This window comes from Polypterus senegalus, chromosome 1 (assembly GCF_016835505.1).
Source record: "Polypterus senegalus isolate Bchr_013 chromosome 1, ASM1683550v1, whole genome shotgun sequence".
Classification (NCBI taxonomy): domain Eukaryota; kingdom Metazoa; phylum Chordata; class Cladistia; order Polypteriformes; family Polypteridae; genus Polypterus; species Polypterus senegalus.
Genome location: NC_053154.1, coordinates 69,488,838 through 69,507,993, shown reverse-complemented (window position 1 = coordinate 69,507,993; position 19,156 = coordinate 69,488,838). Strand labels below are relative to the sequence as shown.

At 37.7% G+C, this 19,156-nt stretch overlaps 1 protein-coding gene across 3 annotated transcripts in view; it reads right to left on the bottom strand.

Annotated features, from left to right (window-relative positions):
* Positions 1-19,156, bottom strand: part of pi4kb (phosphatidylinositol 4-kinase, catalytic, beta) — a 106,721-nt gene that overhangs the window by 54,187 nt on the left and 33,378 nt on the right. For all 3 annotated transcript variants that reach the window (XM_039750357.1, XM_039750372.1, XM_039750364.1), the window contains exon 2: positions 11,240-12,267. In XM_039750357.1, the coding sequence (XP_039606291.1) occupies positions 11,240-12,241 (1,002 nt within the window). In that variant the 5' untranslated portion in view covers positions 12,242-12,267. The remainder of the gene's footprint in view (positions 1-11,239; positions 12,268-19,156) is intronic.

The window sequence follows — 19,156 nt, the reverse complement described above, 5'->3', positions numbered from 1 at the left end:
GCCGGAAACCCCAAACCTTTATGTTGTCTCTTGTTAAGTCTTTATATATACACACACACATATACAGTAATCCCTCCTCGATCGCGGGGGTCTGGTTATTTTTATATATTTTAAGCCCTTATAAACTCTCCCACACTGTTTACAAACATTCCCCGCAGAGTTATACGGCATAATCTCTTTGTATTCTCTTAGATATTAGGTAAGATTCATTGAAATTATGTATGTCAACACACTGTTTACATTTTAAAGATATTGAGTGTCTCCGATATCACATATGTTACAGCCATTACGATATACAGGCCACCAGCAATAAATACGTACAATGCAATAAAAATAGTATACAGTAAATGTGTGTACAGTGACACTAAACGTACGTACATGTACTAAGTACTGTAAGTAGAAAATTAATTATGGTTACTCACCAACAATGACACGATGACTTGTCCGATAACGATCAGTTTAATTTTACTGCACAACAAAGGAGAGCATTACAGCCCTTAAAGGAGCCTCTTCAGGTGATTGTGAAGCACTGCCGTTGTTCTTCTTCCTGCAGTCTTCAATCCAAATCCCTAAAGCAGATTCCATCCAGACTACTGCCTTATTACATCCACTTACAACTCGTTTTGCACCCTGGTTAAAAGGACACTGCAGTCGAGATCTTATATTCCTTTCCTACTTTTTAAATAAAAAGAATCGTAGCCTTCAACAAATCCAAAACGTGTACCTTTTCGGCAATCGTTAACATCTTCTTGCGCTTGAGCAGGGCACCTGAAGCAGTAGCAGATCGTTTTGGAGCCATAATGAAGGGCTTGACTATGCACAAAGATAAACACAAAAGAGCACAACTCTTTACACAGCGAAACACGTTGATGCTGAATGAGCGAGACGAGACTTCCTGGTTAACACTGCATTCAGCAGGCAGGAACTTAACTGCGTGCTCTGATTGGTTAGCTTCTCAGTCATCCACCAATAGCGTCCCTTGTATGAAATCAACTGGGCAAACCAACTGAGGAAGCATGTACAGTAAGTAAAAAGACGCATTGTCCGCAGAACCCGCGAAGCAGCGAAAAATCTGTGATATACATTTACATATGCTTACATATACTGTAAACTCCGCGATAGAGCGAAACCGCGAAAGTCAAAGCGCGATATAGCGAGGGATTACTGTATGTATATATATATATATATATATATATATATATATATATATATATATACACACATAAACAGTGGTGTGAAAAACTATTTGCCCCTTCCTGATTTCTTATTCTTTTGCATGTTTGTCACACAAAATGTTTCTGATCATCAAACACATTTAACCATTAGTCAAATATAACACAAGTAAACACAAAATGCAGTTTTTAAATGATGGTTTTATTATTTAGGGAGAAAAAATCAAACCTACATGGCCCTGTGTGAAAAGTAATTGCCCCTTGTTAAAAATAACCTAACTGTGGTGTATCACACCTGAGTTCAATTTCCGTAGCCACCCCAGGCCTGATTACTGCCACACCTGTTTCAATCAAGAAATCACTTAAATAGGAGCTGCCTGACACAGAGAAGTAGACCAAAAGCACCTCAAAAGCTAGACATCATGCCAAGATCCAAGAAATTCAGGAACAAATGAGAACAGAAGTAATTGAGATCTATCAGTCTGGTAAAGGTTATAAAGCCATTTCTAAAGCTTTGGGACTCCAGCGAACCACAGTGAGAGCCATTATCCACAAATGGCAAAAACATGGAACAGTGGTGAACCTTCCCAGGAGTGGCCGGCCGACCAAAATTACCCCAAGAGTGCAGAGACGACTCATCCGAGAGGTCACAAAAGACCCCAGGACAACGTCTAAAGAACTGCAGGCCTCACTTGCCTCAATTAAGGTCAGTGTTCACGACTCCACCATAAGAAAGAGACTGGGCAAAACGGCCTGCATGGCAGATTTCCAAGACGCAAACCACTGTTAAGCAAAAAGAACATTAGGGCTCGTCTCAATTTTGCTAAGAAACATCTCAATGATTGCCAAGACTTTTGGGAAAATACCTTGTGGACTGATGAGACAAAAGTTGAACTTTTTTGGAAGGCAAATGTCCCGTTACATCTGGCGTAAAAGGAACACAGCATTTCAGAAAAAGAACATCATACCAACAGTAAAATATGGTGGTGGTAGATGATGGTCTGGGGTTGTTTTGCTGCTTCAGGACCTGGAAGGCTTGCTGTGATAGATGGAACTATGAATTCTACTGTCTACCAAAAAATTCTGAAGGAGAATGTCCGGCCATCTGTTCGTCAACTCAAGCTGAAGCGATCTTAGGTGCTGCAACAGGACAATGACCCAAAACACACCAGCAAATCCACCTCTGAATGGCTAAAGAAAAACAAAATGAAGACTTTGGAGGGGCCTAGTCAAAGTCCTGACCTGAATCCAATTGAGATGCTATGGCATGACCTTAAAAAGGTGGTTCATGCTAGAAAACCCTCAAATAAAGCTGAATCACAACAATTCTGCAAAGATGAGTGGGCCAAAATTCCTCCAGAGCGCTGTAAAAGACTCATTGCAAGTTATCGCAAACGCTTAATTGCAGTTATTGCTGCTAAGGGTGGCCCAACCAGATATTAGGTTCAGGGGGCAATTACTTTTTCACATAGGGCCATGTAGGTTTGGATTTTTTTTTTCTCCCTAAATAAAAACCATAATTTAAAAACAGCATTTTGTGTTTACTTGTGTTATATTTCACTAATGGTTAAATATGTTTGATGATCTGAAACATTTTGTGTGACAAACATGCAAAAGAATAAGAAATCAGGAAGGGGGCAAATAGTTTTTCACACCACTGTGTATATATATTATATACTTTTGTGTATAATATATATATATTATATACATATATATATACACATATATACATATATATATACACACATATATACTGCTCAAAAGAATTAAAGGAACACTTTTTAATCAGAGTATAGCATAAAGTCAATGAAACTTATGGGATATTAATCTGGTCAGTTAAGTAGCAGAGGGGGCTGTTAATCAGTTTCAGCTGCTGTGGTGTTAATGAAATTAACAACAGATGCACTAGAGGGGCAACAATGAGATGACCCCCAAAACAGGAATGGTTTAACATGTGGCCACTGACATTTTTCCCTCCTCATCTTTTCTGACTGTTTCTTCACTAGTTTTGCATTTGGCTACAGTCAGTGTCACTACTGGTAGCATGAGGCGATACCTGGACCCTACAGAGGTTGCACAGGTAGTCCAACTTCTCCAGGATGGCACATCAATACGTGTCATTGCCAGAAGGTTTGCTGTGTCTCCCTGCACAGTCTTAAGGGCATGAAGGAGATTCTAGGAGACAAGCAGTTACTCTAGGAGAGCTGGAGAGGGCCATAGAAGGTCCATAATCCATCAGCAGGACCAGCATCTGCTCCTTTGGGCAAGGAGGAACAGGATGAGCACTGCCAGAGCCCTACAAAATGACCTCCAGCAGGCCACTGGTGTGAATGTCTCTGACCAAACAACCAGAAAGACTTCATGAGGGTGACCCAAGGGCCCCATGTCCTCTAATGGGCCCTGAGCTCACTGCCCAGCAGCATGCAGCTCGATTGGCATTCGCCATAGAATACCAGAATTGGCAGATGCACCACTGGTGCCCTGTGCTTTTTACAGATGAGAGCAGGTTCACCCTGAGCACGTGACAGAAGTGAAAGGGTCTGGAGAAGCCATGGAGAACATTATGCTGCCTGTAACATCATTCAGCATGAGCAGTTTGGTGGTGGGTTAATGATTGTCTGGGGAGGTATATCCATGGAGGGTCACACAGACCGCTACAGGCTTGACAAAGGCACCTTGGCTGCCATTAGGTATCAGAATGAAATCCTTGGACCCATTGTCAGACCCTATGCTGGCTCCTGGTGCACGACAATTCCTGGCCTCATGTGGTGAGAGTATGCAGGCAGTTCCTAGAGGATGAAGGAATTGATACCATGGACTGGCCACCACACTTTCCTGACCTAAATCCAATAAAACACCTCTGGGACATTATGTTTTGGTCCATCCAATGCCACCAGGTTGCACGTCAGACTGTCCAGGAGCTCAGTGATGCCCTGGTCCAGATCTGGGAGGAGATCCCCCACAACACCATCTGTCATCTCATTCGTTTTTCTGCTGTGGCTTTGGCAAAATGTTAATTTTTTTTTTAAAATTGCTTATTGTTCAAATTCTGAATTGCAAGGGCTTGTTCTGTTAGTTGAATATTTCAACACCTGAGCTTTTACTTACAGCCAGCGTATGTTCATAGAAAGGATTCCCATTGTTTTCTTGTCATACAGCCATCATTGGTTTGTATGGATGATGGTTCTACAGTTGGTAGTTGAAAGAGTTGTTTAAGCCTTGAGTGTTAGACTTAAAGACCTGGCAGCATTAGATGTCATGCTGATTTCAAAATCCGAACACATTTCTCCAGTTTTGATGTCACTACACTGGTTGCCTGTGTCATTCAGGATTGACTTTAAAATACTGCTTATGGTTTATAAAGCCTTAAATAATCTCGCTCCATCTTATATATCGGAATGCCTGACACGTTCTATTACAAATCGTAACCTTAGATCTTCAAATGAGTGTCTCCTTAGAATTCCAAAAGCTAAACTTAAAAGAAGTGGTGAGGCGGCCTTCTGCTGTTATGCACCTAAAATCTGGAATAGCCTGCCAATAGGAATTCGCCAGGCAAATACAGTTGAGCACTTTAAAACACTGCTGAAAACACATTACTTTAACATGGCCTTTTTATAACTTCACTTTAACTTAATACTGATACTCTGTATGTGCAATTCTTCATAATAACTATTCACAGTGGCTCCAAAATCCGTACTGACCTCTACTCTCTCTTCTGTTTCATTTTCCGGTTTCTTTGTGGTGGCGGCCTGTGCCACCACCACCTACTCAAAGCATCATGATGCACCAACATTGATGGACTGAAAGCCAGAAGTCTACGTGACCATCATCATCAGGTCCTTCCATGAAAACCCTAAATACAAAGAGGACTGTTTGACTTATGTTAGGTAGATTGCCCAGAGGGGACTGGGCGGTCTCGTGGTCTGGAACCTCTACAGATTTTATTTTTTTCTCCAGCCTTTGGAGTTTTTTTTTGTTTTTCTGTCCACCCTGGCCATCGGACCTTACTCTTATTCTATGTTAATTAATGTTGACTTATGTTTATTTTTTATTGTGTCTTCTATTTTTATATTCATTTTGTAAAGCACTTTGAGCTACATTTTTTTGTATGAATATGTGCTATTCAGGGCTCTGTTGGTTGATCATTTTCATTTCCATCAAACGATGTGGCATCCTTTAGTTCCTAACACATTACCCAGTCTATATCAGTATAGATATCCAGGAGGATTTCTTTTTCCCATTGAGATCTGATGTGTTTTCAAAGTGTTCCTTTAATTTTTTTGAGCAGTTTATATATATACATATATATATATACACATACATACATACATATATACATATATATATATACATACATATATACATATATATATACATATACATACATATATATATATATATATATATATATACATACATACATATATACACACATATATATACACATACATATATATACATACATATACATACATACATACATACATATATATACATACATATATATGCACATATATATTCATATATATACATCTACAGTAATCCCTCACTATATCTCACTTCGACTTTCGCAGCTTCACTCTATTGCGGATTTTAAATGTAAGCATATCTAAATATATATCATGGATTTTTCGCTGGTTTGCAGATTTCTGCGGACAATGGGTCTTTTAATTTATGGTACATGCTTCCTCAGTTTGTTTGCCCAGTTGATTTCATACAAGGGACGCTATTGGCGGATAGCTTAAAAGCTACCCAATCAGAGCATGTATTACATATTAACTAAAACTCCTCAATGATATAAGATATGCTTGATTGATTGCTTTTCTCTCTCTCTCACCCTCTCTGACATTCTCTGCGCCTGACGGAGGGGGTGTGAGCAGAGGGGCTGTTTGCTTAGAAGTTACGGAAGCTCCTCTAAAAAATTCTGCTTTATCGCGGTGCTTCGGCATACTTAAAAGCCCGAAAGCACGTATTGATTTTTTGATTGCTTTTCTGTCGCTCTCTCTCTCTCTCTCTCGACATGCATTCTTTGAAGAGGAAGATATGTTTGCATTCTTTTAATTGTGAGAAAGAACTGTCATCTTTGTCTTGTGATGGAGCACAGTTTAAACTTTTGACTAAAGGGTGTTATTTCATGTCTAGAGGGCTCTAATAATGTTAAAAAACATATTTAGAAGGTCGTAAACAGGTTTTCTATGCTCTAACTGCGAAAATATTAGATTTATAAATAAAGAATACTACTTCGTGGAAATTCATTTATCTGCCTGCAGCGGATTAACCGCGATAAACGAGGGTTTACTGTATAACTGTGCGGAGAATATTTATAAACAGTGTAGGAGAGTTTCTAAGGGCTTAAAATATATAAAAATAACCATACAAACATATGGTTTGTACTTCGCAGATTTTCACCTATTGCGGGGGGTTCTGGAACACAATATTATATATATATATATATATATTATATAGGGACAGTGGGCATACTTTGCCAAGTACCTCTGACCCCGGTTACTGGAGTGAGGCAGAGATAGGACCGCCTGTATGAGTAGGCAAAGGGACGAGGCAGCTGGAAAATATGTAGAAAGTGATCACTAAGTGCTGTGTCTGTGAATGGCAATCTCCGAGCTGCTTTTGTTTTCTTGTTGGCCCCTGTACCACCCCTTTGGACAGTTTAGTAAGTCTAAAAGATTTAATACTTTTTTGGTTGGTAGAATTGCGGTGTGCCTTGGGATTTTTTGGTTTGCAAAAGTGTGCTACCACAGAAAAAAAAATTGGAAAACACTGCTCTACTTACACCTTTTGCTCCTAGCATGTTAAAAAAGATCCTTGTAGCTGCTATCTTGCTTAAAAACTGACACTGTGCAATATTTGAGCGGCTATTTTGCATTCTTTTCATTAATTAGTGAAGATACTGCAAACTGGAATCATGGATAGGGATAATCATTACACTTCTATTTCATAGAATTTTGTCATTATATTAGGGCAGTCAGCACTGTAAGCTACCTGGCACACCAGTGATTAAATGCAGTGGTACTAGAGACTTATTTTGGTTTTAGTGCCACTCAAACATAACTAATGTAGAACTTATGTAATATGACATTGATTTCATCTTCATACAGAAACATGAAATAAAGCATACTTTTTACCTTCACAACTTTTCTCTAGCATTATACCAGAACTGCCATAATTTACATTCCAACACCCCTGCACCTAAAGTATAATTGGAGAAAATGAACACCAGTGCTATATACTGACATGTGATATACAGTATCATTATGAACTATGTAATATGAAATTTTAAACATTTGCATGAAATTTGTATTTTTTGAAGATAGTATATAAATTTGGTACTGGATGTGTATGTAGTTCTTTAAGTACACACTTTTTTGTATTAATATTTCATAATGTTTATATATAAAAAAAAAAAATATGAACATGCCTCCTGACCAAAGCACTGCCTGATGTATTTGCCTCACTGCCAGCCCTGGATGCGACAATATTTTTGTAACGCGTTAAACAGGCATTCATTAATCGCAAAAATTAAGCCGATAACTTTCCCATGCCTAATATGTACATCTATATACTGTACATCTAACTACAATCACTACTACTATTACTACTATAACAACTACAAAATTATGCTCATTTAACATTGAAACTAAAATGGAAATTAAATTTACATAATCTGGGTGTGTTCACTGAAGGCAGAAATACAGTAATAGTAGGAAAATAGCAGCTAGAGTCAATTCAGAATTCACTGAGTACAGATGAATCAGCCTCAGGGAAAAACGGAGACAAAATTTCATTTCATATTATCTGTCCATAATGTGTTGCACCAGGGTGTAAGAATAAACAAAGAATTAACTTTTCTCTGATTGACCTGGAAGCTGTTCTACTACTTAAACAAAAGCAGCAAGACCCTCACAAACCCTCCTCAGTGCATATTCAGTTCTGTCATGTGAAGAGAAAAAAAATTAAATACATCAGGAGAAGAGGCCCATACAGTCCGCTTTTTAAAGATTACACTAAAATAGTACTCAAGTTCTCAAATTTTTCTTAATTTGGAATTTTTTTATGAATGATGAAGGTAGGTATTAACATTACATTATTTTTTTTAAATTCTCCACACCTACCTCAACTTTAAGCAGTACATATGCATCCTATTTTTGCTTGCAAAGCATAAAGCTGGTCCATATCACAAGGATGAAGTCAATGGCTGCAGCTATCAAGCAGATTGAACTTGGATGTGATTTACAGTTAAGAAGTAAATACATAACTACATTTCAGGAGTGAATATAACAAAGTCACCTTTCATTGGTCAAATCTTAATCATTTCAAGAATGCACATAAAAGCAGGGTATAATTTACTACTACAATGAAGATGACATGCCATTTGGTTGTTAGCCATTGTTTTAAATACCTTTAAGACTGCATAGAGTTAAACATAACTTTTTCTTTTTTTTTGGTTGGAATAGACTTCCCAACACACACAAACAAACACACAAAACACTCAGATTTCACCCCAAAGCCTTTCTACTAGATTACATTAACAAAGTGCAAATTTAGATTAAGAAAATCTGAAGATACTTTGGCATTCAATATTTGTGTGTATATTTGTGAATCAAGATGGGCACAAATAATAAATTATTGCATATAAAATGAAACCCTGTCCATCATTTTGGAATTAACACAACAATAACCGCATAATGAGGAAAACTTGACAACTGAAAATGCTGTCGGGTCTTGCATACTTAAACCTGCATTCTGACAATCTGCTGTTGACCTTTATACAAAGACTCCTACATATTGAGACAAAGCAGTCAAGAGAAGGGTGATAAATTAATGGGGGTAATGACAAGTGTTACTGTGGAGATGTGCAAGTACAAAGAATGATGTCATAGCAAATCCAGAGAGAGAAGAGAAACAAACCACTGACACAGCAAGATTTCCAGGCCTGGTGCCAGGGGGAGGCTTTGAACGGCCTCTTCATTATCTTCGCCTCTAAACCCTGCAACTTGGTGACAGCCAAAACTTGACATTCTTCTGTTTTTATTTCAACAGAAAGAAACAAGTTGCCCTTTAAAACTGTAGTCCTAGTCAACATTCAGCTAATTCAGTACAGTTTATCAGTCTGCAATAAATGTTCTACGCACTCATTTCATGATAATTATTTTAAACTACCATATTATAAGTGAAGCAGTAGTAAAAAGGGTAATAACAGAGAATGCAAATTTTGCTTCTTTAGAAAAGACATATTATGAAAGGTTTTATTGTTGAACTTTTCTCATAAAAATATTTTTTTAAAACAAGTTCTGTACTTGTAGTTAAGGAATTTAAGACTTCTTATCATGTGTGTATTTCTACAAGACACTCCTAATTTGCAAAATCAGTATCTGTCATCAAGAAAGGAAAGAAATTAAGATGGCAAAATGTTTATAACTACTGAAAACTCTTAATGTAGGGCTGGAACTAAAGCCATATTGCACCAGACTGTTTAAAAATAAAGTTGAGATAAAAAACAAATTACAAATTATTCACACAAATGATATCCTCCTCAAGCTCTAAAATAATTTAAGCAAAATAAAAAAAAAAAAAAATGACACAATGACTGAAAACTGAAATCCAGTTATTTGTAGGTGTTGGAAATATTTTATATACGTAGTAGTCGCATTGGAAAATCTCTCTCATTGTAATAACCACAGGCATTCTGCAGTAAACGAGGCTATGTCTCAGTCGTGATTATACCCTTGCCCTGAAAATAAGTACTCAAGAAAACACAAACTAAAAGGTTACAACTCAGAAACTGTGCACCATGTTACTGGGCCTTTAATTTTAGAGGGATTATGTTCTTCCTAGTGAAGCAAAACTCACTGTACTAAAGAATAGGTCCTTACTTTACCTTATGGCATTTCTTATTGTGTACCACTAAACAACTACCAGAACCTTTTTAAATGTGAAAGAAAACAACATACTGTTCTTTTATCAAACCACTGAACAGTCTACATTTAGTGCTGAATCAAGTACTAGTAAGTAAAGAAATTACCAAAGAAACAGTGTAAAAGGCACTGAATTTAACCTGTATATGACAGCAGACCACTTTGACCATTTTCAGTTTTTAAGGTATTGTAAATTGAAAAATCATGCACAACTGAAGCATAAGTTGCCTTAGAAAGGCTGAAATAAATGGAGAGATGGGAAGATTTTGCTTTCTGAATCAAAGTTTGTTCATCTACATTAAATGGGTTTGAAAATGGCATTATATATACTGTATAGCTAGATAGATAGCTAGATACAGTAGATAGGTCTATAAATATTTGGACAGTGACAATTTTCATAATTTTAGCTCTGTACACCACCTCAATGGATATGAAATTAAGCAATCAGTATGTGACTAAAGTGTAGACTTTCAGCTCTAATTTAAGAAGTTTACCAAAAATATCGTATGAGCCATTTAGGAATGATAGCCATATTTATGTATACATATATATATTTTTCTTAAACGGCTTCTTGTTAAAACAGGGAAGATCAACAAATGAAAACTCATAGGATATGCTGAGGAACCACATGCTGAACAATATACAGTATGCACAATGCCAAGCAATAAAGAAAAGACAAAAAAGACAGGTGATGAATATGCGTAGGCTTACACCCCCAAAGCATTATGGGCCAAAGTAATAAGAAGGACTAACATTAACTAACACAGGCAGTCAATAAAAAAAAAAAACACAATTTAAGGCCGAAACTGTAGCACATTTACATATTAAAAGAGAAGTTTTCCAACATATGAAAGAGAGGTTTTGCCTTAACCTGCAACAAAACTTCAAGCAAGACAAAATGTTCCAATATAAACAAAGCTGTACCTGAGGAGTACACTGAAAAATGAATAGTTAAATAATTCAACATCAATTAAATGACAGTCAGTATTTACAAAAAAACAACAAAAAATAATGACTAATTATAAATGTTTATCTGTAACCTAAAATAAAATGAAGTATTAAAAAAATATCTAAGGTAACATCTACTAATGATAAATGAACTTTTGACTATTTGGTAAACTCAACCTTGATTACCTCATCCTGGTTTTCCACTTTAGGGTTGCTAGCTGTTCTTTTCAGGTTGTTGCTCAAGCTGATGCTGACTGTGGCATCTGATTTGGAGCGCTGATGAGTGCGTTTAGACGGGGAAAGTCCCAGTTCTGGAGCTGGGGCAATAGGAGGCAGATCTTTCTTACGCTGTGCTGGCTTCAGTTCATCTGAGAGGATAACCTTGCGTAACTTTGTTCCACGAGAGTGTCTCTGAGTGGATATGTGCATATCGGAAGAATAAGCTCCAAGCAGCCAGGCACACTGCAGGGAAAAGTTGATACTCTGACGACAACGGTGGACAATATAAGGTTTAATGGCATCACCAACATCCTCATCCATGTGAATATACATGTTTAACAGCTGAGGCAGGTAGAAATCTACATCCTCATTACGGAAACTGAAAAGTCTATTTCCAATATAAGCCTGAACACCAGGCTCCTTGGAGTTGTATAAATAAGAAATGGCCATAGAGATGTCAAAAAGTTTAGATTCAAAAAGACGCAGCAACCAGGACTGCTTGGCTGAATTATTTTTCTGTCTCCTACGGACATTTTTCACAGTGTTACAGCTACCTGGCAGAGGTTCCTCCTCTTCACGGATTTTGGAAGGTGCAGATGCCTTACTGTGCCTCAGTTTACTGTTAATACTGTTTCCATCAGTGTAAACGTTGGATTTTTCAGTTTTGTGTGTATCGCAAGTCTCCCCATTAACAAGTTCATCATGAATGTCCATATGCTCCAAATGATCAGAACAATGGACATCATCTTCCTCTATAGAAACACCAGTGTGCATCATCTTTACCTTTTCCAATACTTCCTGACAAGCCTTGAGGGCTACATCAGGATCAATTACTAACTCACATGTTCCCTCTGATATAACACCTAGGCAATTTCCCTCCGTGTGAAGACTTTTATCACTGTCTGCTGAGCTTTCATGGAGGTCGGCCTCTGAAGCAGCAGGTGCTTGATCAACATCAGCATCACCCATAGCCACAGGAGACTGGGAACAAGAATCTGAAATGAAGAACACAAAAAATATTTTTAATAATTTTTTGTACTTTTGTCTGTATACCACTACATAAACAAGCAAACCTATAACAGGAGACAAAACACTGCAGTAATACTTCTGAAATGTAAATTAATGCAGAGTGGGTAACATTTCAAATGACACTTTCATGGTGCTGTTTCAGCATAATTATTTAAATTCTGGATGATTCTTGCACTGGAAACATCTATGCAAAAATCTAAATCGAAACAGAAAGACCAGACAAAACCTTCATTTCAAGCACACAATTTTTAATTATTTAATTCAGCTTTAGACAATGGCCTGATAATGGTAAAATAACATTTATTTCCAAGTGCTTGAAATGGGTTCAAATTTTAAACAACAACCAAAAATAAACTTAAAGCCAAAACATTGCTTACAGTGCATCCAGAAAGTATTCACAGCGCATCACTTTTTCCACAATTTGTTATGTTACAGCCTTATTCCAAAATGAATTAAATTCACTTTTTCCTCAGAATTCTACACACAACACCCCATAATGACAACATGAAAAAAGTTTACTTGAGGTTTTTGAAAATTTATTAAAAATAAAAAAACTGAGAAATCACATGTACATAAGTATTCACAGCCTTTGTTCAATACTTTGTCGATGCACCTTTGGCAGCAATTACAGCCTCAAGTCATTTTGAATATGATGCCACAAGCTTGGCACACCTATCCTTGGCCAGTTTCGGCTCATTCCTCTTTGCAGCACCTCTCAAGCTCCATCAGGTTGGATGGGAAGCATCGGTGCACAGCCATTTTAAGATCTCTACAGAGATGTTCAATCGGATTCAAGTCTGGGCTGTGGCTGGGCCACTCAGGGACATTCATAGAGTTGTCCTGAAGCCACTCCTTTGATATCTTGGCTGTGTGCTTAGGGTCGTTGTCCTGCTGAAAGATGAACCGTCACCCCAGTCTGAGGTCAAGAGCGCTCTAGAGCAGGTTTTCATCCAGGATGTCTCTGTACATTGCTGCAGTTCTCTTTCCCTTTATCCTAACTAGTCTCCCAGTTCCTGCTGCTGAAAAACATCCCCACAGCATGATGCTGCCACCACCATGCTTCACTGTAGGGATGGTATTGGCCAGGTGATGAGCAGTGCCTGGTTTCCTCCAAACGTGATGCCTGGCATTTACACCAAAGAGTTCAATCTTTGTCTCATCAGACCAGACAATTTTGTTTCTCATGGTCTGAGAGTCCTTGGGTGGGCTGCCATGTGCCTTTTACTAAGGAGTGGCTTTTGTCTGGTCACTCTATCATACTGGCCTGATTGGTGGATTGCTGCAACGATGGTTGTCCTTCTGGAAGGTTCTCCTCTCTCCACAGAGGACCTTTGGAGCTGACAGAGTGACGATCGGGTTCTTGGTCACCTCCTTGACTAAGGCCCTTCTCCCCCAATTGCTCAGATTAGATGGCCGGCCGGCCAGCTCTAGGAAGAGTCCTGATGGTTTCGAACTTCTTCCACTTATGGATGATGAAGGCCACTGTGCTCATTGGGACGTTCAAAGCAGCAGAAAGTTTTCTGTAACCTTCCCCAGATTTGTGCCTCGAGACAATCCTGTCTTGGAGGTCTACAGACAATTCCTTTGACTTCATGCTTGGTTTGTGCTCTGACATGAACTGTCAACTGTGGAACCTTATACAGACAGGTGTGTGCCTTTCCAAATCATGTCCAATCAACTGAATTTATCACAGGTGGACTCCAATTAAGCTGCAGAAACATCTCAAGGATGATCAGGGGAAACAGGATGCACCTGAGATCAATGTTGAGCTTCATGGCAAAGGCTGTGAATACTTATGTACATGTGCATTCTCAATTTTTTTATTTTCAATAAATTTGCAAAATCCTCAAGTAACTTTTTACACGTCACTATGGGGTGTTGTGTGTAGAATTCTGAGGAAAAAAATGAATTTAATCCATTTTTGAATAAGGCTGTAACATAAATTGTGGAAAAAGTGATGGATGCACTGTGAATACTTTCTGGATGCACTGTATGTAATAAGCTGTTCTCAATGGTTTTCAAATGAAGCCAATACCCCAATCACAATTTCTCTTGCAAAAGTAAACAACTGGTGACAATTTTTTCACTTCCACATTATTGTACATGTGTTTCATGTTACCTTTTACCATTTGAAGTCGCAAAGTTTTATAAGCCTTACTTGACTGTTGTAGAGTTACACTGGTAAACTTTTGCAATATCTCCTTAGTGAACTATATGCAATCCCACCTAAAAAAAGTGAAATACTGCATAAATAGATTGAAGGACTGCAAGTATTGCATTAGCAAGGAAAAGAGTAATGAAAAATTAAATGTGTGATTCATGAAAGGGGGAACTGTATAAAGCAGGGTTTGTAAAAGGCTGCAGGCTTTCATTCCAACCCATATTTTTTTATAGATTATAGTTATTGTTGCTAAGGCAACATTTTATCTTACTTTTGATTTACACATTGGATAAAAAAAAATGGTGACACCTCAACTACCCTTTATAACCCTTAAAAAGCAGAATCAGGTCTTCTTTATGTACCAGGTCATTTTTCCTTCAGCCAATTAAAAAAATGCAAATAAGGGCAGAAAACTAATTTGGGAACATTCTAATTACTTTCTCAGAAATAGAATTTTAGCATGGGATGGTAGAAATCACACCTATTTAGAAATTTACTTACTTACTAAAATTCTTCAAAGATTAAAATGTTGAAAGTCTGGGCCCAGGTACATCTATACTAATAAAAGGCAAAGCACTGACTGACTGACTGACTGACTCATCACTAATTCTCCAACTTCCCGTGTAGGTAGAAGGCTGAAATTTAGCAGGCTTATTCCTTACAGCTTACTTACAAAAGTTAAGCAGGTTTCATTTCAAAATTCTACACGTAACGGTCATAACGGTCGATAACGGTCGACAACGTCCGCCATGTTGAACTTTCTTATTCATGGCCCCATCTTCACGAAATTTGGTAGGTGGCTTCCCTGCGCTAACCGAAACCGATGTACGTACTTATTTCGAGGGTATGACGCCACTGTCGGCTGCCATATTGAACTTTCCAACGTCACAAATTTTCCAACTTCCCATGTAGGTAGAAGGCCGAAATTTGGTACTTATTTCAGTGGTATGATGCCACTGTCGGCTGCCATATTGAACTTTTCAACAGTCTTTGTTACTCTTCAAGAAATTTGGTACGTGGGTTCCCAACGCTAACTGAATCCTACTTACGTACATATATACGTCCATAGCCTGCAGCTCGGTCACCGTGTGAGGCGGCATTGGGTCCCCCATCCCAACGCCTCCCACGTTGTTGGCTGCCTTCCTATATAAGGACGTCCGTCGCTCCAGTCTCTACATTCCCTACCTTGCTTCGCCACGGGATTCACGTCTCCCTGCTGATAATTACAGCCTTTTTATTTAATCCACGTCTTCTCCGCCGTTTTATTGTTCATTTATTACGATTACAGTTATTGTGTAGGCATTTTAGACTTACTTTACATTGTTCAGATACCCATTTCCTTTATCATTCCAACCGTACCCGCATTAACATATCTATCGAGGTGATCATCATCGATCAAATAACTGTCACTTACCGAGTGGTTTCCATGCCCGGAGATGGCACCTACCTTTTCCATTCTCTTTGGTACATATTGCACGGCCATATCAGGCTCACTCTTGATCTCTGGAGGAACATTGTGTCTTATGTATTGAATGACTGGGACAGGTTCAAGGTGTGGACTGATGGTACAGGAGATAATTATACTACACAGGAGCACTATAAGAGTGAAATGCTTAAGCCCTTCACCTATGCATCTGCATGTGATTTGATGGCTGCCGCTGAATTGTTCGGTTATCGCTTTCAAGTGTACCGAAAAGGCCAAATATTTTACACCTTTCGACAACCGCCAATGCCTCTTAAACATCTTAGATTCACAGGTGACGATTTCAGTAGTGGACACTTTGATGTTTATGAATGTTTAAACTCTCAAAAGCTGGATATTAAGTTATCGATGAAACTGGTTGTATACTTACAACACTTGCCAGATGCTGAATGTCACTTCAACACAAGTCCTACAAATACTGTCGTAATTGAAACAAACCATGAAACTCAAACCGATTATTACAGCAGCAATCCAAGCTGTGAGATTTGAGATAAGATTGCTTTTCACATGGCCAACTGTACGTTGCATGCTTAAGAGTAAGCTCAGCACACAGATTGGTCATATTACAACCAGAGGGCCGAACTCAAAATGTGGTATACAAAGAGATTCTTAACAAATAATTATTGGTATATTTTCCAACAGTTTTAAAAGGCTTAATTTTCCTCTTAATAAAACTTTTAAGGCAGTACTTCGCCGCTGCGAAGCGCGGGTATTTTGCTAGTTGGGTATAATTATGAAATTCAAAGAATTTGATAGGCTGTCAAGCTTTACCCTCGACTTATATGCGGGTCATAACAAATTTCATAATTTTCGGCTTAAACAATACACTCGACTTATCTGCGAGGTCGACTAATAGGCGAGTATCTACGGTATATCTCCCTAAATATAAGTTGCACAGAAATGGTTCTCATAGAGCTAGAAAAGAGCTTTTAAACAATATATTTTGCATAAACACTATGCTTTGCCCAAAATGAAACATTACAATGTTATGAGTGATTATAATATAAAAAATTGAAAAATGAAAAAAAATATTTTTCATATATATATATTTTTTTTTTTTTAACTAAAGTCAGCTTATGTAATGAACATGGTCTTTGGTTTTTGAGTAGTTGCTAAAATATCATTACTTATCTTAGACATTGAAATTCTGGCTGTGGATTTGACCAGGGAGATATATTACACCATCCTTATTAATGTTTATATCCCTCCCTCTGTAAATGGGAACTCAGAAATGGACATGATTGAAACACTTTGAAGTTTATTGCTAGGCAATACATTTGCAAAAAATTTCTCTTGATGTTACACCCATAAAACACAACAGGGTGCAGAGAATTATCAACACAATATACAATACACGGCACCACTACAACATTATACATAATAAACAAAGTTATGAAAAACAATATAGAAAAGCAGAATTGCACCCCTGTCCAGTAATATATTAGGTAGATAAAACATAAAATAAACATAATTTATATTGAATGGAGGAGAATAGAAATCCGTAAGAGACAATTGAATCAGATTTTAACTGCAGTGGGTGGGAAAAAAAAACCTTCTATGTGTGGCAGTTCTTGCCTTCAGTGACTGGTAATGTTTCCTCGATGGTAATAACAAAGAGATGGTTGCCATTGAGTGTAGTCTCTGCTTATATTTTCAAATTGTTTCCTGACCTGCGATGTAAACAAGTCCACAGTGGTTTCAAATTTCAGTCCTACAAGCTTTTCTGCCGTCCAAATAACACACTGCAGTTTATGTTTGGAGTGACCAGATGTATTGTCATATCAGACAGCTATGGAAAAAGTGAGGATGCTTTTAATGATGACAATATAAAACTGTACAACCACTAATTAAAACAGGTTAAAGTTTAAGTGAATGGAGAAAAAATATCCCCTGCTGAGCTTTTTAATTAGACCAGTTTTATTTCCATCCCAGTTCAGATTTTACAAAATAGTTGTACCAAGAAATTTAAATGATTCTAACTTGTTGACAGTGACATCATTATACTCAACTAGATGAGCTGGAGGATTGTCTCCAAAAATTCTCAATCATTCCTTTGGTTTTTAAGGAACTCAAATCAAGATTGTTGGAAGGTGCACCAATTCACCCCTCTCCTATATGGCTCCTATAAGTTACCACACATTAAACTGCAGGATTATATACACACACACACATATATACACATACACATACATACATATATATTTTAAAACATAATTCTGCCACCAGATTATTTTCACATCAGGTATTTAATAAATACAAAAACACATTAATAGGTTTAGTTTTTCACCAGTTGACAAACTCTCTTCACCTACCTATGCGTAGTTCAGCAACGATATTGTTATCGCTTCCTCGTTAAATTACCTTTTAAAAGCAAAAGTAATTGGTCAACAACAAATTGTGATCTTATAAGTTGACCATCAGTCTCTCAATCAGTGCCATTTTATTTTTATAAAGGACTTCTCCTGAGTGATGTGGCAGGTGAATTACTGTCAACAAAATGCAGATACCTGAGAAAGAAACTGAAACTGTACTCACTCATGATTTTTCTGTCAGTAGTACGGTAAAGGTTTTTCTGACTAGTACATTCCAACTTCAGGCACTTGAATCACATCTTGATATACAAGAAGTGCAAAGAAATGCATCAGCTCATCATAATGGACATCAGACTCATACAGCCTGGAATTTAGTGTGTGCTGCTTTATTATTTGCAGTGTACATACTACATCTTGGGCTCAGTCAGAATTACAGCTAACATGCTGTCATTTATTAACATACTGAAATATATTGTATTTAATACTTCTTTCTTGAGCCCCAGAGATCCAGTGAATAGCAGCTTTGAAAACTGCTGAGGACACTCAAAGCAAAATCATCACCTTGGTAGGCTTCATTAACACTTGGACTAGAATTTATCATTCTGTCAGTATTAGCTCTGAACTGTGACTATTTTTACACAGTAAATCGCTTTCTTCTTCACATGCTTTATGTGCACCACAAATGCTGCGCCACTGCCCATCCTCCGTCACCAGCCACCATTCAATAAGTAAATAGATGTGGGCGGTTCATGGTGGATGACTTTTTGTTTTAGAGTTAAAAGTTATAAGGGTTAAAGACTAATGGCAGGAATATTTATTCAAAAACCAAATATGAAATTATTAATAATATATTTTGATTAATTTTGGGACCCCTCCAGCCCAGGTTAGCCCTTGCGTAA